The sequence below is a fragment of the Castanea sativa genome, chromosome 7 (assembly GCF_040712315.1).
Source record: "Castanea sativa cultivar Marrone di Chiusa Pesio chromosome 7, ASM4071231v1".
Lineage (NCBI taxonomy): Eukaryota > Viridiplantae > Streptophyta > Magnoliopsida > Fagales > Fagaceae > Castanea > Castanea sativa.
The window spans coordinates 16,371,204-16,397,467 of NC_134019.1; the positions used below are offsets into that span (position 1 = coordinate 16,371,204).

The window sequence follows — 26,264 nt, forward strand, 5'->3', positions numbered from 1 at the left end:
TGAATAGTATTCTACCATACTATTGTAAAGGAAAGGCATATTAAAAGGTTTTTCTTGAAACCTTGTGTGTAGAAGTATGTCCAATACAAAAGTCAATACTATAGTCCCATCTTAGGATACTATTTAGCGTTGAGAACCAATTACACCAAATTTTTATTTTGGGCCATACAAATCAACTTTTAAGAACAATGTTTTTCCATGATTCTATACAACTTTTCCAAAACTTCTCTTTTTATTTTTTATTTTATGTTCTTACTTACTGATTATTCGGTTTACACTTGTCCAATCAAAACTTCTTTATTTGTGAAACTATTTTCAGCATAAATTAATGTGAGTTTTGAAGTTCAAAACCATACATACATATAAGAACGGGTATTACTTTATCTTAACAATAGCCCCCACACATCAAAGATACTTCACACGTCAATATCTATGCTAAAAAATCGAAGCATTCAAAAATAAATCGTAATGCTACAATTGTCAACTATTTTATAATATTTTTACAAATTATTGACATGATAAATTCTTATTTGTTCTCATTTAGGTCACACTACTAACATCACTTTTTTACTTACTAATAATCACATACCACATCAGCAAATTGAAAAAGAAAAAGTTTGTGAATTTGGCATTAATTTTTAAAATAAATAAATAAAGAATTCCCCCATTTTCATACTTACATGTAAAATGTTAATAAATAAATTTAGAACAAACTATTACAAAGTAATAATAAATACAACAGATAAATTGCCCAGAGCCTGAGAACTATTAACATGTAATTTATTTTTTTTAAATGAAAATATTAGTCCTTGCTCCTCATATTCTGAGCCCTTATTTTACTACCCCGTGACCCTTCCTTTTGAGCCATACGACGATTTGATCTCATTTTCAATCCATTAATTTGTTCTTGCCACCTAGTTCTTGCAACATCCTCATCCATCTTCAATGTTGACGCATAATTATTTGTCAGCCCCCACAATTCACAATCATACTCTTTGCGCAACATAGGATCTGACAAAGTCTTGTATGCAGCATTCAGTTGAACAAAAATTCTGGTCGACTCTTCTTTCATGGGAGGTGGACAAACATCAGGGTGATATTGAAGAGCCTTGTTTCTGTATGCTTTCTTTATCTCGTTGATGTTTGCGTTGTTTGGACTCAAAGAAAGGAGCTCATAGAAATTGGTTGAATTATTTTCACTACCAATAACTTTGGTGGCTCTGCATGAAACACTATTGACAAGCACACGAGGCCGTTGTTGTTTAATGGGAAATGAAAGAGAGAGCAATGAAATGACACTGGTTTGGCTTGAACTTAGCAAAAAAGCCATTACTTTTAATAAGCAATAGCTTGAAAGAAAGAGGAATAAATGTCAATCCTTATATATAGGGAGCACAGTCTATTGGGTTTGTGGTTTTAGTCTCTTTATTTATTAAAGTTTAAAGGAAATGAATGCGCACGACATGAAAACATTGACTTGGCTCTTCAAGTTGCCATGAAGACTGAAATAGTGGTAATTAAGTTGGTAACTACGAAGCAAAACGCGTTTTCTCCTTGGTAAGCATCGAATCAGTTGATGTTATCGTGGTGTGCGGCCTCCCAGCGTTTTGATTCAATTTATATTACATTTTTTTATATCAATTAATCATGTTTACCAAAGAATATATATAATAATAAGAAAAATGCTAATGAATACTCTTATGACATTGGTTAATAATCAATTTAAATAAAATTTTTATAAAGAAAAAGAAAACAATTAATGTTGGTAAAACATCATATTCCCCTCCTTCACATCAAAATTATTGTATTTACGTATACGTTGATATATTAGATATTTATTAATAATTAACCATTAAGATCATTGTGGGAAAAAAATGCTTTCTAATTCTAACACTTAATTATTGAAATGAAAACTGCTCTTTTGTATGGGTATATATTTTGAAGTTCAGTTTTAGAAAAAATCAATTTTTTTAATATGTCCAATCATATTAGTTACTAGTTTTACTTCTTACCTCGTAAAACCTATACCAATACGATTATTTTATGTTAAAATTAATGAAAAAAAGATGTAAAAGCAAGGAATGAAAGATAGGAAGTCCACAATAAAAAAGATGACATGATTTATTCTGTTGGCCTACGTCCACAATATAAAAGTTTTAGATGGGTACATGTTTATTATCATCAATGTGTAATATAAAGAACCGTAGTAGGGTATATATCGATGCTACAAGGTCTAGGGTTAGATGTTTCACAAAAAAAAAAATGAAATGATTTGGGTTAGGTGTAGTTTATAGTTTATACAAAATCGGGCCACTTGGGCCCTTACACATCATATACATAAACAAATATAAATATGATCTTTAACATTTTATTTAAGTAAAACTTAAATACAATTCCTTACATACAATACATTAAGTTTCTCAATTAAATTCAAAGACATAGTTGCATAGAATTTAATTTTCATTTGAAAAAAAAAACATTATTTATGCTTCATTAGCCAATACAAACATGTTTTTGAATTTAATTGAGGATCCTAATGAACTGTACCTAATTAATTCCACTTTATGACTACTTAATATGATGTAATTGCACATATGGCAACCAAAAGTTTTAATTAAATGTTAGCGTTAAAAAAAATTGATAAATCTTTCTTACAAATTCTTTATAGGGAAATGCTAACAAATATCCTTAGGACATTGGTTAATAATCCATTTAAAGAAAGTTTTTATGGGAAAAGAAAAAAAGTAATTAATTTTTTGATAAATTTTTTTCATTTCCCATAAAAGTGGTGCCAAACTTTCCTAAAATGGATTGTTAACCAATGCCCTAAAGGCACTCGTTAACATAACACTTCTTTAGATTCTCTTTATTTTCTTCATTTTCTTTCCTAGTTGCCATTCTAGTCCCCACCCTATATAAAATGAAAAGGATGTATATAAGCTTTTTCTTTCTTTTTTAATATTTGATAGTAGGAGTGGGGATTTAAACTCTCAATGTACTCGATAAAAACACCAAATTGTGTCAATTAAACTATAAAGCTCTTCACAACTTATTTAAGAATATAATTATTTTAGAATTTTAAGAGAGGATTGTGAGATTTGAGATGTCTATATTAGGTTTTTTTTTTATAATTCAATAATTGTGAGAGAAATTTGAATCATAAATTTTTCTATTGGAAATAATATAAAGTGCTAGTTGAGTTAAAAGACCCTTGACAGTATCTATGTTAGTATTGAAGTTTCATATGTTATTTAGAAAGATTAACCACAATGCCAATTGTAAGTTATCCATAAATAACGTCCATTATTTTTAAAAAATAAAATAAAAATATAAAAGCAAAACCGCCTACTTATATGTCTATGTATGCTGCTCACCACTTTGGCTTTGGTGGTGGTCAAAGTCAAACCCATCCATAATTTCCACAACAACCGCTCAATCAGTCATCCACAATACCAAGTCTCTTACAACCCAAAATTGACCATCTAATATATACCATACACCGCTGACCTAAGATCCAATCACCTCAACTAGCACCAGCCGCCTCACATTTGCCATCCATATTAAAAATTAATTCATTCTGCAAATTTAATGAAAACTAATATATATATATATATATATATATATATATATATATATATATATATATATATATATTAATAAATATTTATCTTTTAATTGCAAAACCATAACTAATTAACAAATCAGTACAGTTTACGAATTTACAACATGTAGACATGGAAAACTATTAAATAGTCTGGAAGTATACTCTCTTCCTCTTACATAAAGGCGAACCTCATGATGAATAGGACCTACGATCCTTATGTGAGAGGGAGAGAGTATACTCCCGAAGTACACAATAATAACATTGTATAGACATATGAATTTTTTTTTTTAATTTTTAGTTTGACTAAAAGATTGTGTTTGTGCGCCTCAAGTTTCTTTTTATAGCTTTGATTCCGTGTTAAATAATAAGGATTAAAAGCCAAATATTGAATTATTCAAAATTGTCCATGCGTTATCGGGTTGTACAAGGCAATCTTTTGAATGGGTTAAAGGGAGGAGCCAAGAATGACAGAATGTTGAGTGTTCTCCTAAAAAACAAAAAGAATTAAACACACACAGCTCCCTTCCCCACTTCGAGCCCTCTTTGACTGATACAACCAATGTGAGACGGGACTAGCTAGGGAGTCCTCTTCATTTGTTTTCGTCCAAAACAATGTGACCACCCATGCTTCCATTAACGGCCAGTATGGTCAAATTATTCGTTAATTTCCGGCAAAACAAAACAAAACAAATCAATCCTACTCTCTTTTTTAGTTTTTTTTTTTAACTAAATAAAGGGTTTCGCTTACATGGTACCCATGTACGAAAGAAAATATAGGTACAATACATATCTTAAAATAATCAAGTGTTGGCTTGATATAAAAAATATTGTATAATTTTGTTAAATATCGTATATTTCAATCATTTTTTTCTTTTTTTCTTTTCTATTATGTTTCAACTTTCAAAAAAAAAACTCTCAAAGTTCTAATCACTTATTAATGTTGGCTTTCCGTAATTTGTTCCATTATATATGTGGGATTGAGAGTGATTGGCTATAGATGAAACAAAGTTCATGTGATCTATCATTTTTTTTTTAATATTATGTTTCAAATTAACTTTCAATCAATTATTAATTTTTAATATGCTGCATTATGTGGGATTGAGAGTGATTGGGGATAGATAAAAATTATAAACTGGAAATGAGAAGTAGGGACATCGGAAACTGTCTATTTTGTCTTCTTTAGAATTTTTATTTTTATTTTTGAGATGGGTTCAAGTTACACATGGTGTAACTCTATAGAGTTACACATTTTTTGCACCATTGGATTTAAGTAGATCCAACGTTAAAAAATAGACCCTCATTAATGCTAATATTCTCATTAATCTCATTTATTATCCCTTATTTAATACATTTCATACTTATTTCTAAACCCAAAAAACTTTATAAGGCTATACAATACCAGTTGAGGCTTTGTCTCCCCAGACTTCAATTGCCTTTTTAGAAATTTATATCAACTCCTAAATAAATAGTTAAGAACTCCTATACTCCAATTCCCTAGTAATTGCAATGTGCACTCGAATTCAGGGAAGACCTAGCTTCTTCAGCTTACCTTGATTGGTATAGACAAGCCCAAACAGATGTACGTATCATTTAGAAGGGCCATGTTTGGTACAATCTCACACAAAGCCTTACTTGACAACAATCTTAGCATTTGCATTTTTGATGTGCAGTAAAAATAATTTTTAAATTGGCATAGTATATCAAAAAACAAGAGTAATGCTAGAGAGTTTTGATTGCGCTATTGGAACATGAAGCATATTGAATTACAAGTTCTTAGGGGAAAAGAACAGGACAACCTCCATGATCAAACACAAGACAGAACACTTCAACGTGACAAGAACTTACACACATTAGAATGTATACCCAAGCTTTAATAGGGAATAACAAATCTCTTTACTTTGCATAACGTCAATCAAATATAAAAGAATCATACTTTTGAAATAATAGGTGGTAAAGGCTTTAGCTTCTCCAACAACTTCTTTGATTCGAGAAACCCAAGCGATCCCACAGACAAGAATTTTACAATTTCCATCTGTTCAACCTCTTAGAGAATTAGATCATATCTTTGCAACTTCCATGAACAATATTAAAAGATGAAGAACAATATATGACATTAAAAGTTTCAGGCATATAGGGCAGCAATAGTTATGTTATTCAACAAAGTATGGCAGGCTATAGCTTTTTTGTTTTTGGTTGCTAGCAATCTGGCCATGGAGGTGGAAGAGCCGTGGAGGAGATAGAGAGAAAAACATGCAAAGAGGAAGAGAGGGACGTGCAATGGAGAGAGAAGGAGTCAGTCGTATAAAGTTTTTTGGGTTTAGAAATAAGTATGGAATGTATTAAATAAGAGATAATAAATGAGATTAATTAGAATATTAGCATTAATGAGGGTCTATTTTTAACCATTGGATCTACTTAAATTCAATGGTTTAAAAAATGTGTAACTCTTTAGAGTTACACCAGGTGTAACTTGAACCCATCTCTTTATTTTTAAGGGATGTTGTGTTGCGATTATTTCGCTTGATTTGAATTTGATGGAAATGAAAGTAAAAACAATTACATTTTGAGATAATCAAGTATGGATTTATACCTCTAGATTTGCTACAAAAAACCTCACTTATAAATGTTCTTTCAACAAATACTCTTGAATCCCGTTCTCCTCATGTACCTATGAGGCTTGACTCTGCCAAATTTATATATATATATTAAAAGTCAAAACTCAGAAAAAATCAAATTAGATTTCAATTGGATTATTAATTTTAAGCCACATGTCCCATTTAATTTTAAATTTGTGTGCCAAATGAATTATTGAGTATAAAAATTAAAAAATCCAAATCCAATTAGATTTTAAATGAAATTTCAGTTAAAGTTCAATTTTGAGCCACGTATCTATCTAATTTGTTTAATTTTTGTGGCAAGTAAATTATTGGGTGCAAAAAACACCAATTAAGTTTTAAATTTTATACATATGAGAAATCATTACATATTTTAGAAATATATGGTTTAAAAAAAATTATAAACTAATACCATGTATAATTTAAAATCTTCTAAAAAAAATTATAATTGAACCGTGTAATTATAATTGTTTTTAAGTGTACCGTGCATATGCACGAGGTTACACATTAATGTCATTTATCCACCTAGCAAAATTGGATCCTAACCAGATTTGATTCTGGTTTTTGGACTTGGAGGAAAAATGGGTTGACCCATTCTCAATCCACTTAATTTCTAGATCAGGTCAAGTTAGGTTGGGTCAACTTATATCCAAACTGTTTTTTAAAGTGATTTTTTTTCCTAATAAAGACAATAACAAGCACAATTCTATCTAACAAGTAGGTGAGATATCCATGGATTGATCCAAGGAAAAAGGGACAACTTAATTTGGAAGAGGAAGTACGTAATGTTATTAATGGAAACAAAGCTATGTAATGTTTCATTTTATAGTAATGAAACATTACATAGCTTTGTTTCCTAGTTCCATTTTTGGGCACTTAATGGAAAATCACCTAATTTTTATAGTAATGATATTATTAGTGAACTTTGAATTGTGTAAATTTAAGAATCTATAAAGTATTTAACTTTCATTTGTGAGTATTTTGTTATTTTTTATATTTAGTACTTTTATTTTTTGTTCATCTATATATTTATTTTTTTCATGTGAAAAAATATGCATTGACCCGCAACTCAATCAACCTTGGATATGAACCCATTTTTTATATGAACCTGATTACCCGACCCATTAGCCAGGTGAAGTCTATGCTAAAAAAAAAAAAATGCCAAGTATGCAACACCTTTAAAGAGAAAGTGGCCCATACAAAAATATTTATGCCATTCTGAACTTTTAAGTTTTAGGCCATTGTTAACGAAGGCCCAGTATATATAATAACGTAGGCCCAAAAAGAACAATATATTGTTGTTAACGAAAGCCCATTTTCGATATGAACTTGATTACACCGACCCATTAGCCAGGTGAAGTCTATGCAAAAAATAATTACCAAGAAGTATGCAACACCTTTAAAGAGAAAGTAGCCCATACAAAAATATTTTTGCCATTCTAAACTTTTTGAATTTTATGCTATTGTTAGCGAACGCCCAGTCTGTATAATAAAGTAGGCCCAAAAAGAACACATATTATTGATCGACGTGTGAGCTTTTTTAGTAATAAAAAAAAAAACGCAAAATATAGATTACTTTTCAAGCAAGAAAAGAGGGATTATTTACTTAATCTGCAGCCGCGTAATGAAATATTATAATAATAATAATTGACCGACTTATGACTCAATCCTCTTCTATATATAAGGGCATCTATGCCTATCTTTGATATTTTTCCTCTTTCTCTCTGTCTTTTCTCTCTCGATTTCATCGGGAAAACAATGGCAAAACTATCATCGGCTTGCAAAGATGGAAGAACCCAGAAGAAGCATATCGGCTATAGTTTCTCAGAGTCAGAGATGGACGTGGCTCAGCAGCTAATACAACTCAGCGGAGACTCCGATGACAACCACAACCAGGACGATGATAACAACACGAACAGCTCGGAGGTGAAAGTAGAACGGAGCAAAGGTGATGATGCAGCTGATGTATGTTCTACTAATAACATCAGGGAAACCATTGAAGAAAAAGAAGAAGATGGTGATGAGATTTTCTATCGAAGGAAAAGGAGGTTTCGATCTATTTATAATGTATACAAGTCGACCGAGCCTGTTATTATTGCTAATGCCAAGAGGAGGAAGCTAGCAGTTGTTTGATAATTTGATTAATATCTGACTCTTGTATATAAATTAATGTTGACATGTATAGATTGCTTTTCTTAGTTTGTTTCTCCTTTTGTGGCAAGAAACTTTTATCTTCTTGGTTGCTTGGATTTATAAGGGAAAGTGAAGTTAAGAGTTGAATCCATTGTTTGATGTAGTTTTAGTTTCCAAAAGATGTGAATACATGAATTAGTTGTACTATGGCCTTGCCTAGCTAGCTGAGAAAACTGCAGAAAGTTATAATATTTTTTTTAAGTGCCTTCTGCTACTGGGTCTCGAACCATATAGGACAATTTTGGATTTGAAAACTTATATATATTCCATATAGAGACATAGAACGTGTCAACTTCACAAGCACATGTGATTACGTGAAAGGTTTGTAAGCAATAAAAGCAACAAAAGATAAAATCTTATCAAAGGATAACTTGCAAGTTTTGAAATTCGTTCCCATTCAAAATTCAAAACAACAACGGACACTTTCGGATCCAGAGTCCAAACAACATATAGTGGCATACATGTTTTTTTTTTTGGGGGGGGGGGGGGGGGGGGAGGGATATTTCATACTGGGGTTTCAAGTCTACAAGTCACACCCAAATCAGCACGGCCCCAAAAAGTAAAGTCCCTCAAAATTTTTCATAATAATTTCTATTTATAGTTGTTAAAGTTGTATTTTGTGACTAGTATACAATAAAAATTGTATCAATAATGAATTTAAACGAAAATAACATTAGATCAGTCGCAACTTCTCGTATCAATAAGTTATAAAATAGGCAGTGTAAAATGTTTTATCCTAACCGCTTTATTTGTTTAATTATACGACATTTTCAAATGTAAAATATTTTCAATTTAAAACATTTTTAGTAGAAACATTACAAGAGTTCATGAGCAACAGCCTAACCACCAAAACCTACAGCCCCAGTCACCAACAATGGTGTCAATGAAGAGAGGAAGAGAGAGAGACGGTTGCAAATAAATTTTCTCTCACCCAAATAAATTTTACAAATTTGACCACATCTTACAAGCAAACAAACACCCAAAAATGCAAAACATGTTTTTAGCACAAATTTACTTGTTATGTATGTGGAAAGCATTGTTGTTCTATTTAGAATGTGGATTTCCAAAGTTCGTTGCAAAATGTCTTCTTGAACTCATGGAGTTCTTGAAGTAGGGTAAGAACTACCTTAAGATGTTGCTTAGATTTTAGAGGATATTTTTATTATTTGTGAAAGTTTTCATACTGTTTCTTTTGTTAGTGTTCTTTTAAGATGTAAGAGAGTTACTCTAACTCTTGCTAGTGCTCCTAAAGAAAATGAGAACATTGTTTGGCTTCAAAAATGTCTCTTATTTCTCTCTCATTGTTTTTCTTTATATTGTATAAATGAAATCACTATAACTTTTTTTTTTTCAAAAAAATTATATTTGTAAGAATATTTTATGAAAACATTGAAATCAACTAGCTTCCACTTATTATCAATAGATTAAGACTGCGTTTGTTTCAGTGGTAAATTAAAATCTGAAAACATTTTACACCCGGGTGTGTGTTTGGCACCGCTTGAAAATATAGTCAAACCGAAAATAGAATTCAGTTTGACTGTAAAATAAACCTCCCAAGCCGTAAATTCATTTTAGTTTCTATTTTACCATCAAATGATTTCCAGGACTCACACACACAGAGAGAGAGAGAGAGAGAGAGAGAGAGAGAGAGAGCACAGGTGGCTACCTAGCCAAGCTCCAGCCAACCCAGATTGTGCTGCCCCTACTGCCCAAATCACACCCACCCTTTGCCCAGATCACGCGTCGGCCAAGCTTCTTTTTTTTTCTCTCTCTTCTTCCTCAACTCTTCTTCTCCCTCTTGCTTAACATCACCGATCTGGCCATCACGGACCACTAGCCCACTCCTCAAAGACATCACACACTTGAAGATCTCAACCACCCCTCCCTCATCACCAATCCACAAACACCCAAGACCCACCTCTCCGATAGCCAGCCATGCACCGACGAGTACAGGTTGAGCTCCGATCTTGACAACCGACCGCAGGCCATGCTCCACCAGGCTCTCCAACTCACCTCTCCGCCGTTTTCCTCTCAACCCACAGTGAGTTTCTCCCTCATCTTCTCACTCCACCTCACCGCCGACCAGTCAAACACCTCTTCCACCTCTGCATGAACCTGATCCACCACCGCCATAGCTCGATCTGGATTGGTCTCACCCTCCCTCTCTTCTCCACGGTGGTCTTCATCTTCTCATCTCACTTTTTCTCTCTAACTCGAACCAAACCTCCCACATATTTCTGTGTTTGATATTCTTTTTCTTTGATTTCAGATTTTGTTGTTATTGTGGTGGTGTGAGTGGTGTGTTTTGGTGGATTTTGGTGGTAAGAGGGAGCAATAGAGGCAATTTTTTCCCTCTTCTCGATCTGGATTTTAGGTGGTTGGTAGTGGGTTATGCTTTTCCTTGGTGGTGGCGGTGGCTGGACCAAGTGGTGGTTGGGGGCTGACTTGTGTTTCCCTTTTTTGAAAATAGGTTTTTTACATGTAAGACCAAACACAAGAAATAATTTTCCAGCATAATTTTCACAATACAGTCAAACAACAGAACATGTTTTCCTTTTACATAAAATATTTTCCCCCGAATCTATTTTACACTCGGAAATGAATTTGCATAGAGCCAAACACAGCCTAAAACACTTCACCCATGCATTTTATATATAATTTCCAATGTTAACGCTATGATGAAACATATTCACATTATGGATGATAGCCAGGAATCTCAACTAAAGAGTAAAGACTCGGGTGTTCTCAATAAAAGCCACAAGTGCCATGATAACAATAATAAAAAACTTCGCCATAATTAAATTGCTTCGAACTTGCCATTTGAACTTAAATAGACTTGAATTTCTTCAGATAGAAAGTGTTAGTTGTTTGAAGTTTTAGAATGAAGGAGATCTACTATTTGTCTATTTGAAGAGCTTTTGTTATACAAACGCGGAATTAAGCTATAATTACACAGTATTTTCAAAGACATGTATTGGGAACCACTGGTGGAGCCAAGGGTCAAGAAGGGGAAATTGTCCCCCTTGAGGCTTAAGCTCCCCAAAAATTGATCTTTGCTGACACTTATTACTTATTAGAAGTATTTCACTATTTTGCCCCCTTAGAGCTAGGGCTGTCCAGAGTACCCGAAGACCCGTCAGAACCGATCAGCCTGACCGAAACCGATCCATCACGGCCAGAGCAACACCTCTGACAGGTCGGTGATGGGTCCCAATCTTTAGAACCCGACCTCGGTAGGTCGAATAGCGGGTTTCGTCCTCAAAAACCTAATCTACCCGACCTGCCTGACAAAACCTTAAAAAGAAGGCTAAAATCCAACGACAATTGGGCTTCTCAGCTCCGATCCAGCCATGTTTGGCCTTCCTTTACTCAAATTCGCTCAAATCCTCACTCAGACATACTTAAATCCGGCGAATCTAGCTCAGATCTACTTAAACTCGACCAAACTCCGGTAAGCTCGACTCTAACTCGGCCAAATCTCGTTAGATTTCAGCCAAAATCCAGCGATATCACAAAACCCGAAACCGAGCAATTATTACCCGAAACCCAATACAACCCGACCCGGTTGATCTGAAACTTCCCACGGGTCGGTTGTGGGTCAAAATTTTCCCCACCCGAGAAGGTCAAGTCGAGTTTGGGTTGGGCACGAACCCGACCCAGCCCGACCTGTGGACACTCCTACTTAGAGCATTCTCATCAGGTGTGTCAAATGCCAAATATTTGGCATTTGACACATCAATCACCAAAAACCCCTCTCATGAGGTGTTCCAAATCTCATAATTTTTACCGCATGTGAACGATACCATTCCAAAGATGGAATAGTACAAATTGAGATGCTAAAAAAAATAGTTTTTTATTCATTTCTCTCTCATCCTTTTTGACTTTCTCTCTTCTTTCTCTTTTTTTTTTTCTTTTTCTTCTTTCTTTCTCCGCCACTCCATCTCTGTCACTCTCTTTTCCTCTTTTCTTCTTCTTTCTCCAGAAGCTTCACCTCTCTTTTTTTCTTTTTTTTTTCTCTCTTTTTTTTTTCCCTTTTTTCTTTTCTCTATCACTTTCTCTGCGCCTTTCTGTCTCTTTTTTTTTTTTTGGTCATTCTCTCTTTTTTTTCTTTTTTCTCCACCTAAACCATTGCCATTGAGATCGGCCGTTGCCATAGAGTTTGGCCTCACTGATGAGGTCAACTGGTGGAGATCGCATGTAAGTTTGGGCGTTTTTTTTTTTTCCCAGTTGTGGGTTTCATTTGATTGTGGGTGGTGGTGGAGTTATTTTTTGGGTTGTTGTGGATTTTTTTTTTTTTTTGTGTGGTTTTTTTTTAAGGTGATGTTGGTGGATGTGGGTTTGTGCCAGTGGTGGCTGTCGATGTTATTGCGGCAATGGTTGTTGGTGGCCGATGTTGCGGCAGTGGTGGTTGTGCGTTGTTGTTGATAATGATGTTGGGAGAAGTTAATATATTATTTTAATGTGTTGTAAATATTATTTTAATGTATAGAATTAAAGAATAAAACATCTGGTGAATGAGATATTGTAAAATGATATAGTAAAATAATAAAGTAGGCTTTTGGTGTGTTAAAATGGCATTTTTTTAATGAAAAATCTGATGAGAATGCTCTTACACTAATCAATTCACTTCCATAAAGCAACTTAGCAACCTCATTTAGTCTTTTCCTACACAAAAGATGGGGATTTATGGGTCTCACGTAAAATTTAAAGGTACATTTGATTGGGTAGATTTTAGGGAGGATTGAAAAAATTAAATAAATAACTAAATAATAATAATAATAATAATAATAATAATAATAATAATAATAATAATAATAATAAAGAGAAAATGGGAGAGAATAAATTTTGTGGGTGTTTGGTTGGAGGGAGAAGAGGAAAAAAGATTAGTGGAGTTTAGGTGTTTTCTCTCCGACCTACCAAAACATTATCTCCTCAATATGGGGAGAAAATATAGATAAAAAGAGTAGTTGCAGTCAAATTACTAAACTAACCCTCCTCTCATGTTTTGGTTGTTTTTTACTTTCTTTTTCCTTTTTTTTCCTTTCTTTTTTTCTTCCTCAGCGTGACAGTGAATCAGTGATATGCATATCGCTTCATTTTCTTGTTTTTTTTTTTTTTTTCGTTTGGTTCTTCTTTTTTTCTTCTTCTTTTTTTCTTTTTTTTTTTTTAACAAACTCGGGTGATTTTTTTTTTCCTTTCTTTTTAATTTGGCATTATTTTTAATAGGGGCATATAAGTAAATTTATATAAACTTTATTTTCTATCCTCCCATTTTTCTTCTCAACCAAATAAAAAAGTTTTTCACCCTCTCAACCAAACACAAATGAGGGAAACTAAAATATTTTCTACCCTCCCACTTTTCCATTCCCTCCCCATTTTTTATCCTCTCACTTTTCTATCCTCCTAACCAAACGGACTCCTAAATATTTGTTTTGACTCTCTCTCACTGATTTTTAGTGGGGCCGCAAAAGAATTTTTTTTTTTTAAATGCTACATCTTTGTATACCAACACTAATGTTATATACACAATTTTTCACAAAGAAATTTCACAAGTGCTAAAGTAATTAACGGTGAATGGTAGACATAATTGATACTCAGGGATCCAACACTTTTACTTCATTACTCGTTGTCAACCACTTCAATAAGTATGAATTTTATTGTGAAAAAATTGAATCTATAGCATTATTGATGGTTTGAAGTTTAAAATTGTAGAGTCTACTAACATTTCTCTTTCATCTAATGACATTTTTGTGAGTTCCAAATACTAACTTTTTATATAAATTCAAAATTTAGCTACTTAAAATAATAGCGGAAGATATTGTGTATATAGGTATATACATGGATAGGTTGTAATAATAATGTTTGAGTTTGGAGAGTATTTTTTCATAAAGTGAAAATTCAAGTTCTGGAATTTAAAGGATTTTCGATCAGTCGAAGCTTTTGCTCGATCGATTGAAATGATAAAGAAAATAATCCTGGAGTCACTAGATGATTCGATTGCTATTCGATTGAACATTCGATCGATCGAAATGAACTCTCGACTAATCGAAACTCGTAAAACTGAATATTCTACAGAATTTTCTGGTAACTGTTCAAAATGTTTGAAGATGTTTCAAACCTTATGAACGGTTTTATGAAACATTTTGACTCTCTATATGTGTCTTTTGATAAAATATAACCCTATGGGTATAAATAGAAGCTTATGTTCACAAGAAATACAAGAAATTATGTGGTTCATCTCCAAAATTGCTATCTGTAAAATCCAACAACTTGGTTGTATCCTAGGGACAAGTTTGCGATAACTTTTTAGCAACAACAGTGTGGGGGCAAATATTGTCTAAGGATAACAATTTTGTGCCTCCAAGTTATCTATTTTTGTTTGTCTTTTGTATTATCCTTGTTTTTCCTTTATTACTTTGTGTATTATTTCCAACAGAAGAAAGGTTGTACACTCGTACTCTACGAAAAAAACATTCAATGAAGAAATGAGACATGTATACAGCTTTACAAAAATGTTGCTATATTCTTTAACATTTTCATATTATTTTATTTTCTTATTTTATTTTTAGGATCAAATTATATTTTTAAAATTTATATATTTAAATTATTCTCTTAATATGATTGTTATTAAATATGAATTTATTATTCTTTAATTCTTTATTTTGATGATATGAAATATGTATTATGGATAAAATTAAATAAGCATATAGTTTTTTGTATATTTTTTGTTATTAAATTGATTAATTTTTCAAATTAATTCTACTTTTAATTTTAATTTTTGATCTTGCTGCCCTGAATTAAAATCCTAACTCCACCACTGAACCTATATAAATAGGTGGAAAATAAATCTTGATATGGAACATTTCGGGGCACACCAAAGAAATTTACAAATACATGCTAAAATCCTTGTCAACATTTATTCTTCATAAGGATACTGAGAATGTTGTCAATTAATCCTCTTATAGTTAATATTTGGTTAAACTATTATTTTGTTCCTCAAAGTTTCTGAAAACAAAAATGTTATTTTCGTCCATAGAATTTTTAATCTGATCATTTTAGATCCTCACTTTTCAAATATGAGCAATTTAGTTCTTCAATCAACTCTTACTACATTTTTGGCGTTAAATACATATGAGAATGTCATTTTTACTCTTTTATTGAATCTGACAATTTGTCATTCACCCAAAACAGCCAACAGTGACTACCAAGTGCCAAACCCATGAATCCAAATTCAATAAACCTTGTAAATAAAATAATTCAAATCCACCACATCATTTATCGGGCCAAAAAGCCCAAAACAGATTTGCTAACCCAAAATATTTCAGACTACCATTCTATGGATAAAAAAAATCATGCTTTCTTAATGCTTCTTTTGCTGATGTTACGTCCTGTAAAGACTTACAGACTCCAGTTGAAAGAAACAACTACTTAAGGGCTAAATGTTGAGGTAAAATTTTTTCACTCATGCCATATACCCTAATCATATTTAATCATTTTTATTTATTCACTAAAAAATACTAAAATCTCACCCATATATTATTTTGGGCCTCCATGAATATTTCTCATCCTGTTGGCCCATAAATATTTCATATCTCATTATCTATAATAGACCACCATTTTTCAAAAAAAAAAAAAAAAACACTCGCCCGTGTGAGCCTCCAAGAATATTTCTCATCCCATTGGCCCACAAATATTTCCTATCTCATTATCTATAATAAACCACTATTTTTCAAAAAAAAAAAAAAAAAAAAAAACACTTGCACTTGTGATCCTAATATTTTTCATTCAAAAAATATAGTATTATAAATAATTTGATCACACGTTACTCGAGGGGCTGAATGTTAGGGTACATTTTCTTTACACCTAATTTTATTTAAATACCACCTATTTATTTTCAAACACCACTAATACATTATTGGGCTTTCCCAAATATTTTTTGCCCTATTATTATGTAAACCACAAATATTTCATATCTTATTATCTAAATTGGGTTACGATATAAACTATCACAAAAGCCCAAAAAACTCATATCTTATCTAATTTATTATCATTATTTAGCTGAGCCCAAAACTAGCCCTACGAGCCCAATTCACACATCACATTCTTTTTTAAAGCCCAAGGCTACTTATGCTTGACAATATTTCAAAAGCCCAATTTTCATTGACAATATCAAAAACTCAATTTACGTTGGCAATATTAAAAGTCCAACCTAGTAAAAAACCCAAAACTATCAATACTTGGCAAAATACTATATCATAAGTATTTCACTTAAAGTCCAATGATTAACAATGTTTTAAATTCTTAAACCTATTACTATAATACTAAAAGCCTATGAAATCTATCTTATAAAACCCATGATAACCATTTATGTTACATGACACTATTCATTTTTCCAAAACTCATGACAAACATATATCAAGTCCATGGAAAATTATGAATTTGTGTTACTAATATAAAAACCCATGGAAAGTTATGATTTATCTTAAACCCATAATATTTATTTATTTCATACCATTTTATAAACCCATGGTAACTATTTATATTACATAACATTATTCATTTTTCCAAAACCCATAGCAAACATATATCAAGCCCATAAAGAATTATGAATTTGTGTTACTAATATAAAAGCCCACAGAAAGTTATGATTATTTATTTCAACCATAATATAAACTCATGAAATTTATATAAAAACTCATGGTCACTATTTATATTACACCACAACATTCATAATATCTATTTCCAAAACTCATGATAATTATTCACCTTACATGCATATTATGATTTTCTATAGAAAAACTCATGAGAATATCACATTATTCCACTATAGTGGTTGCTACCATATTTTATTTGAAACCCATGGATATTACCTCTATTTAAAACCCATGATAAATATTATTTTCAATAAATATTAGAAGTCATTATTTAAAAGCCCCAAAGAAAATATCATTTACAAAATAATCCATGGAAACAATTATGAGAAACTATTCAAATTGTTATTTAAAGCCCATGGAAACCAATACCCAAAACCTATCATAAATATTTATTAAATCTCATAAATACGTTTCATTTTTACTTACAACTAAAACTCATGTTAAATAAAGATATATGGCAACATATGGTAACTTTGTCCATTTTGTAAGACTCACAATAAGAAAGTAAAAGGATAGGCTCAAGTGGAGAGAACCGCCAAGTCAAAGGTCCATCAAAATACCTTGATTTGCTTGCCAATCCTCAATCTTTGCCGAGGTGATTTGCTTGATGGATAGGAAGATGATTATTAATAGTAAGGCGATGAATGTGGGGAATTTAATTTAAATGAGTTAGACATGGTAAATAATAATTACATATTAATGATGTGAGAGGTAGTCTTTTGCTAGCCATTAGATTTAATAAGAATCAAAGGTCTAAAATAGGTGTAACTCTAGTCAACTTACATCATGTTTAACTTGATAATTACATGATCCTTGAGTTGGTGCCTCCTTTAAATTAACTTTTGGGTGTACTGTATATTGTTTCTCAGCTTTACTTACTGTCTACTAATATTGTTTTCCCTTTTATTATTATTTGATTAATTTCTTTTAGAAATTGCAAAATATTCATTAAAAATAATGTTGAATCATTAACCTTGAATCAGGCACCTTATAAACAAAACAAAAGGAAAACGAACTAAGTTAAATGGCTCCAACATAAACTTATTGAGAGAGAGAGAGAGAGAGAGAGAGAGATTAAAAGAAAGTCGCATATATAACTTATTATGCTTTTCTTTTTTCTTTTTTCGGTAATTGATTTTCTAAAAGAAAAAACAAACACAAATATAGCTTCAATGTAGAATAAATGACATTAGATTAAAAAATAGCAAAGAATAAATTTGATTTTATTATCTGGATTCCCATTAGCATTAGTAAATGATACTTTTTTTTTTTTTTAGAATACTAAGTATTTTTCACACAAACGGAGAGAGGAGAGAAGGTAAAAGACATCTATTAAAGGGTATTTGAACTACATCTAATTTTTATCTTAAAAAAATAAAAGACTGCACCTAATTGGTAATTAGCTGAACCTAATAAAGTTAAGTTTAGAAAAGTATTGATACTCCATTTTTATGAGAAATATACAAGAGTTGTCATAAAAATTATTTGCCTTTCCCTTTTTTTATAAAAAACTTCTAAAAATATTTTCTTAATGGCTCTTAAGCTATCTGTTAACTTTTCTCATTAATTTATTATTATGTACCATTGAACCTCTCATTAAAATAATAATAATAATAATAATAATAATAATAAATTCTAATTAGCTTAACTAGTATAGTCTCTTATCATCAAATATGAAATATAATATTCAATCTCTACTTACACCAAAAACTAATTAGTAACTTTACCTCACGATAAAAGAACAATCACTAAAACTAATTAGTAACCTTGCCTCGTGATAAAAGAACAATCACTATAGTGCAGACTTCATAAGTTTGAAATACCATGGTATCTAAAATATATATATATATATATATATATATATATATATATATAATTGAGATTTTCTATAGAAACAATGAAATCTTTAGCGTTTCATATGTGCCATGAGATGCATCAGATGCATAATGTACCACCCCCATTAGACATTGGTATTAGCAGAGGCTATTCATGGGATCAGGACCATGGGGCAACCAAGAACAGCTTTCAATTTGAGACTTTTCCCCTCAATTAAATACGGGAAATCATCTACTAGTGTTGCATAATAAATAACCAAACAATTATTCATTTTCCAGTCCAAACTAAAAATGCATCTTCTAAAATGACAATGTTAAGTGTAAACCATTTTTGCAACTGTCATCAATGTAAAGCTGATTCCTGGTGCTTCTTTTGCAGTACGAACACCACACAAAACAAAATGAAAATTTAAGAAGTCAGTTTTTCCAATTGAAGTCAGTCATTGGAAACCTTTACTCTGCTATTGGCATTTATCACAATTGGCATATCTGACTCCCATCCATACTTTTCACACAACCACCAACATCAATGCGTTTGCAGATGTACATGTTATGTTTGAAGAACAAGTATATAAGAATAGATAAACACTAAAATAAAACAATCCACCTCAAACAAGGTTAATGTTCCAACTCCACATAATGAATATTATCTACTCAGAAAAGAGAAAAAAAAACTGATAACCATATAGAATCCCCAACGATAGATTAAAGATAAACATAACAATTTTCCTTTCATATCATCATCTCCTCCTCCGCTCTGCTCTCAAAATTGACACTGTCATTCATTCAAAGCCTAGAAAAATGCCGCGACCGCATAGCCAACAAGTAGGGATCCAGCTGAAATAGTGAGCACAGAAGAACCTGAGCCTGAGCTCGCCGCCGGAGCCGGAGATGGTGAATTTTCATTCCCTACTGCAGCAGCTGGAGCAATTGAACTTGGAGAAGGTTTAGGTGCGAGGTCTGAAACTACACACAATAATAAACATTGTCCAGATGTCAGGTGTTAATTGTCAAACAATTGAAAGATTATTATACACATCAAAGACAATTTTTTAATTTCAATTCTTATATATTTGGAGGAGAGAACAAACTATTGATCAGATTTGCAAAAGAATTTATTAAAGTATACAAATATTTCAAACAAAATGAAGATTCCCTAATAATGATAATAAGTGTATCAACTAAGAACAACCCAATATCATAGCAAAGCTAGAAAAGTAATGCCACCAAAAGATTAGACATATTTATCAACATGCACAGTGAAAATTCGATAAAATTATAAAATTGATAGTGGTTCTAATAATTGCCAATTACCTGTGGATCCAAAGGTATAGGGGTATACACAGGTAATTCTCTCTTTCTTTCTTTTTTCTTTTTTTTTTTTTCTTTTTTTTTTTCTTTTTTGAAACTGAAGGTAATACTCTCTTAGGAGTTGGGACTAAGGAGGGAGCACGTGGATCATATTGGCTTTATAATGTCTTCTTTTTTTCACCTAACCCCCAGGTGGGTTCTCATAAAACACTGAACCTTTGAAGTTTTGACTTACCCTTCTTAAGCCCCATTAAATTCTATTATTTGTGCTCTTGTGATGACAGGTGTCTACATTTTTTTTCCTTCTTCTACATCAATTTTCTATAGATCATATACCAAATCCAGAATGCAACAAGTCTCAATATTGTTTATTTTACAAAAGAGAAAGTATCCACCTTTAATTTTTAAAATTTTTTTTATTTAAAAAAACATCTATATATAGAAAAAAAAAATTCTGGAGTACAGTAACAAGATTCAAAACATACCAGGACCAGGAGCACCAGCAGGAGTCAAAGACACTGCAAAACAACAAAACCCCCCACAAAAATTAGGTAATAATTTTCCAAGAAAAAAAGTGTCAAAATCTAAGGGGAAAAACTTTCCCAGAAATGAATTCCATTCAAAACAGAGAAAAATGGGAGAGATGTAAAAGTGACTAACATCCACAGTTGGAAGCAGAGGGGGCAGAGACTTTGCAAGCAGTAGGAAGGGCAGTGGCCTTGGTGACATTCAAGACAACACCCAAAGAAGCACTGCTCTTGAAGGCCTCACAGAGACACTCAGCATCAGCTTTCAACACAGTTTTGAGACCAACACAGCAAGTCCCCTCTGGCTTTGTCACTGTGCTTCCGTTTGTCACATAGGACAGACAGTCGGCCATGTTCAAAATCAGGCTTGAACAGTCCACTGATGGTGCTGGTGCGTGGTGCGAGGACCCAGCAGCTTGTGCATATCCAACCACCCAGATGGCCAATACACACAGAATCACTGAAAGGTTTAGCTTTGCTGCCATTGTTGTTACTTCTCTTTTTCCTTTTCACACACAATACAAAAACAGTGTACAGAGTGAGAGACAGGTAGAGAGAGAGTGGGGTTTTGTGTTGTGTTGCGTTTGTGACGTGAGGTGTTGGAGAATGTGGGGTGACTTTAAATAAGTGGATTGGAGAGTCCAAGGGGAAAAGAAGTTGCGGTAAAAAAGAGGTTTTCTGATTCTCTGAGGACTCTAGCTGTGTGTGTAACTGTACCTATGAGAGAGAGAGAGAGCTTTTTTCAAAAAGGTTGAAAGGGAATTGCAATTTGCTAATATAAATTGTTTTTTTTCTTTCGCTTTATGCTTCAACATATACTACTCCTATTTGTATTCATTTTAAATTTTAGTTATCTTATCAGAATTTAAGCAAAAAATAAAAAAAGTTATCTTATAGGAAAAAAAAATTATAAGTTTTTTTTTTTAACTTTTCTGTCCAATACTCCAATATAAAACACTCAAAGTACACTAAAAAAAACACTCAAAATAGTATATAATTTTAGAGACACAAGTAATGGTACCCTTAATTTTACCATTTGTTAACTTGTTTTGTTAACCTACATGGCTGAGTGATAAAAACTTCCTACTCACTATTTCCTTTTGCTCATTGCTCACTCACAATCACACAAATAACCAAATTGTGAAATTTAAGTTTTGATTGTTTCCCTGTAAAATATTAGCGAAATTATGAAATTTAAGCTTTGGCTGTTTCGCTATAAAATATTATTAGGTTTTTGGTATACTATGAAAAAACTTTCATGCACAAATTACAAAAACTGGTGGCTCAATGATCGGAGTCACTGGTCCAGACCGTTGGCTTCGACAACCAAAGCGTTGATATTGGCCATGTCACTATTGACCTAGCCACTAGATTGAAAAAAGCGATATTATGTATTTTCTAAATTTTTTTATCAAAAATATAAAAGTACAACTTTTTATCACATTTTTCAAAAAAATTTATCTTAACTAATATTTTCAATGAAACAAATACAATAAAATACTTAAAATATTTTTAATAAAACACAAATTACAGCAAAAGAAACGTAACTAATGAAATTGGCTGTGTTCGCGGACGGCTCAAAATACAGCCCAAAAAGTAGAGGTAGAGCATAAAATGGTAAACACCATACAGATTTATTAGGAGATTGGCACGTGGACAACAAAGTCGGTGCGATGAAGACATGATGTATACGCTTTAGATATCACATGCACCGAGATATATGATGACACATGCTATGCCACAAAAAAAGTTGTATTTGAACACTCAGAAAAAAAAAAAAAAAAAAAAAAAAAAAGCTAAATTTGAGTTTGAAGTCCACAATGCGCCAACCAGAATCAGATTTGATCTGATTTCTTTCTCAAAAAAAAAAAAAAAAAAAAAAGGAATCAGATTTGATTTTTGATTTTAAGTTGCCAATATTTTCAAAGCCCACTTATTGATTTGATTGAAGGGGGTGAATAAAAAGATTTTAATTTCATTTCTTTTTATTTGGTTAAAAGTAAAAAAAAAAAAAAAAAAGTAAAGAAAAAGAAAAAGTAAATTTGAATAAATTTATTCATATAACCTTATTAAGAAATGATGTTCAAATTAAAATAAAAAAAGTGACAAATAATCAAAAAAAATTAATGACCAAATTATATCCTCATTAAATAAAACAAAAAAGTTACATATTTATTTAGCAGAAAAATGGTGTATGTGCAAATGGATGAAGGGAAAAAAAAAAAAAAAAGTAAAAAAGCAATTGGACGAAGAAAAAAAAAAAGAAAAGAAAAGAAAAAAAGAAGAAGTAAAGGCTATTGATGTGGACGAAGTCCATGTGCAAGGGCATATGGGCATTTTCATCCATTAAGCAACTTTATTTTCTCCCTTAAATTTTTTCCTTATTTTGGGGAGAAAACGTTTTGGTGGGGTCGGGGAGAAAACATCCGAGCCCCACCATTTATTTTCATTTCTCCTTGTCCAATCAAACATATTCCAAAAAAGTTTTTATTCCCATTTTCTCTCCAAAATTTTCTATCCACTCTATTTCACCTCCAAACAAACACTCCCTAAGGAAGGGGACGACTATACCTATTTGAATTCCCCATCCAATTGGATATTTGGAGTACTAAAATATCTCATTTTATTTACACAAAAAGTGGAAATTTTTATGTAAATGTGTTTCTCTTTTTCTATTAAAATATTTTTCAATTTTAATATATAAATTCTTATAATTTTGAAATTTAGATATATACTAGTATGTTAAAAAAAAAACAGAACATTTAGATAAAGATTATTTCATATCTTTAATTTAACATATAATAAACTCTTTCTCCAAGAAAATAAATAATATAATCAACTTAATCTAACTTATTCAACTCGAGCCATGCTCAGAGGCTCTTCTATTTTTTGGGTGAGGATTAATTTGGAGCATTTATTATAATTTGGGTTAATGACTTGGTCCAGCCTCAAAGTCATTTGCCATTATAATTTGATAGATTGGAGGGAGACCTAATTTTAATATTATAAACATTAAGTTAGTGTCTTTGTCTACATTGACATACAACTAACATGCCAAAAACTATGGATTTTCTCAAAATAATAAGATTCGAAGCAATGAAGAATGTTTAAAGATACAGAACTATAATCTCACCACTGACTTCTTCGTCTAGCCTCGTGATTAGGTGGTATTAGTGATGGGTTTGTTGATGTTGAATTAGAATGCACAACATCTTCTTCATTTAAATTTGTTGGGCTTCCCACTAAAATGATAAGAAGCTGTTAATGCTATTTAGAACAAGAACAATTTGGTAATTTCTTTGAAAGAAACTAGGCCTCCTGAATTAGGGAAAGAGAATGGAAGAAAGGGAGGAAGAAGAACATAGATAGGAAAAGAAAGGGAAGTACAAGTTTATTTCTTGAATACCTTATATAATCCACTCGCTAATCTTATATACAATTGGTTCCTCCAAACCTCTCACCAACTAACTAACTCAGTAACTAATTCAGCAATTAATCTCAATAACTACCGTAATTGACTCCAGCTCAACATAGCATAACTACCCTAACTGACTCCAACTCAGCATAACTCACAGCTCCAGCACTGCACCTCCTTAGCACTTGCTCATTGATGCAGCACTTGCACACCACAACACCTTATTGTTGGAAAAACATAGTTTGTATCGTATACAAAACATACGTAGCGGAAAATTAACAGATTTACTTCATTTACAATTGATAACATGTATTATGTAAGTTTCAGAATTTAAGAACAAGAAAGCGTACCTTGATGTGGTGAAATTCAAAACCAAATATTAGAATTATTTGGAAACACTCTTAATCTTCACTCTAATTCTTCTTCCACCCAAGAAGTGTGATCTCTCAATTAGTTTACACATATGTGTTCAAGGGAGAATAAGAGAGTGGCTTACATTTACATACACATCATTTTCATGAATTACCATTCATTTTTCAAATTCTGTATATTTCTCTCTTTATATATAACTGATTATTCAATTGGGCTAGCCTTTTGAACTATTCCAATTGGGCTTTAGTATGTGGCTTGGAGTGTGACCAAAAGAGACAAATAAGACACTAGCTCCAATGGGTTTTGGACCTTTCTGTCAACTCTTAACAAGCTCAAAATTACTATTAATTATATTTAATACCACTATATAAATATAATTGCACTCTAAGCCTTATTAATAAATCATATCCCAAAACTTTATTATACATGTAGCTCATTCATTAAAATATTTATAGTAATACAAAGTCATGAATGTTGACTGCCACTTTGAAGATTACTACATCTTAATCTTTGAGTACCCAGTTTAATCCTTTAAGTTATTCATCATATATTTATGAAATCCAATTTAATAAATATATACTTTAGTAACTTCTTACTAAAGCGTTTAGGCCTAACACTCTGAATAACCAAACTCATTAAACTTATTTTAAGGGGATATTTTATATATTCATTAAGAGATTATGAATTTCATCTTGAAAATATATGTTCCTTCAATATTAAATGTGACTACCCAACATATTGAGATTTTGATCATGACTTTAGATCTCACTCCTGATATATCAAAGTAACCTACACCTCATGATCCAGTTCACTATTCTCTCAGGATTGAGAGTTCATGTAAATAGAAGTCGTGAGATTTATTATTCAATTGACAATCATTAGTAGAATAATAAATCTTACAGCGGTCCAGTCCAATATGTTTTAACTCTTAAAACATATCAACTAGAGGTCTCCTCTTCCATGATCAAGAAAAATCATTTTAGTTGGTATGTTATAGTCTTCGCAGATGAAATGCCCAATTTCATCACCGACTATGAACTAAAATTCTAAGTTTACAAAAAATTTGTAATTTATATCTTTTGTGACTAAATCACATAAATCACATACTATACATCTCATGGATATAATAATGTCCAAATATTCATGTTACCATTATTTTAGATAATAACAAAACAACTTTATTAATCATAACATAATATCACACATAATGTCATACATGGCATACAATAGGATTTTAGGGCACATATCTTAACACTTACACCCAACACAGCTCAGCACCTATCATAAAATGTGATCACCACCCAAAGTTTGTTGTCTTTGTCTTGAGTAATTGGCATGACGTCTTGCCAATCGAATATTTTTGCTTTCATTGTCTTCTCGTTGTATTCTTAGGCGAGCATAATATCTCCATCATTCTCGATGATGTTCTATGTCATTGGTATTCACCATTGCTGTATTTTGCGAACACAGTTCTACATAAAATTAAATTAAATTTATAGTGGTTGTTGCACATACATACACAATAATCAATAGATTTTTCCTTGTCACAAATAAGGTGTATTAAAAGCTCAATAAAGTGAACTAATTTTTAACAAATTAATCACATGTAAGAATCGTAATAATATATGTAATTGTAATAAAATTTTAGTAAAATAGGAGATAAGTTTTTGAAATTTAGATATATACTAGTATATTAAAAAAAAGAACATTTAAATAAAGATTATCTCATATCTTTAAT

At 31.7% G+C, this 26,264-nt stretch overlaps 2 protein-coding genes across 2 annotated transcripts; both read right to left on the minus strand.

Moving 5' to 3' along the window:
- Positions 1–802: 802 nt before the first annotated feature.
- Positions 803–1,330, minus strand: LOC142644045 (chaperone protein dnaJ 20, chloroplastic-like). Its single transcript, XM_075818733.1, has one exon. The coding sequence runs from the start codon at positions 1,328–1,330 to the stop codon at positions 803–805; it is 528 nt and encodes a 175-aa protein (XP_075674848.1).
- An 18,141-nt stretch (positions 1,331–19,471) lies between these two features.
- LOC142642979 (non-specific lipid transfer protein GPI-anchored 31-like) lies at positions 19,472–21,529 on the minus strand. Its single transcript, XM_075817449.1, has 3 exons — positions 20,873–21,529; positions 20,698–20,730; positions 19,472–19,867 (listed from the first exon to the last, which is right to left on the minus strand). The coding sequence occupies exons 1-3, from the start codon at positions 21,222–21,224 to the stop codon at positions 19,695–19,697; spliced, it is 558 nt and encodes a 185-aa protein (XP_075673564.1). The 5' UTR covers positions 21,225–21,529; the 3' UTR covers positions 19,472–19,694.
- Between the last annotated feature and the right edge of the window lie 4,735 nt (positions 21,530–26,264).

What these genes read in the sequence shown, in the direction of transcription:
- LOC142644045 (XM_075818733.1), bottom strand. Translation starts at nt 1,330, where the DNA reads ATGGCTTTTTTGCTAAGTTCAAGCCAAACCAGTGTCATTTCATTGCTC.
- LOC142642979 (XM_075817449.1), bottom strand. Translation starts at nt 21,224, where the DNA reads ATGGCAGCAAAGCTAAACCTTTCAGTGATTCTGTGTGTATTGGCCATC. An exon ending in CTCTGCTTCCAACTGTGGAT is followed by an intron (nt 20,731 to 20,872) that starts GTTAGTCACTTT and finishes GTTGTTTTGCAG; the next exon opens with TGTCTTTGACTCCTGCTGGT. An exon ending in TGCTGGTGCTCCTGGTCCTG is followed by an intron (nt 19,868 to 20,697) that starts GTATGTTTTGAA and finishes TATTGTGTGTAG; the next exon opens with TTTCAGACCTCGCACCTAAA.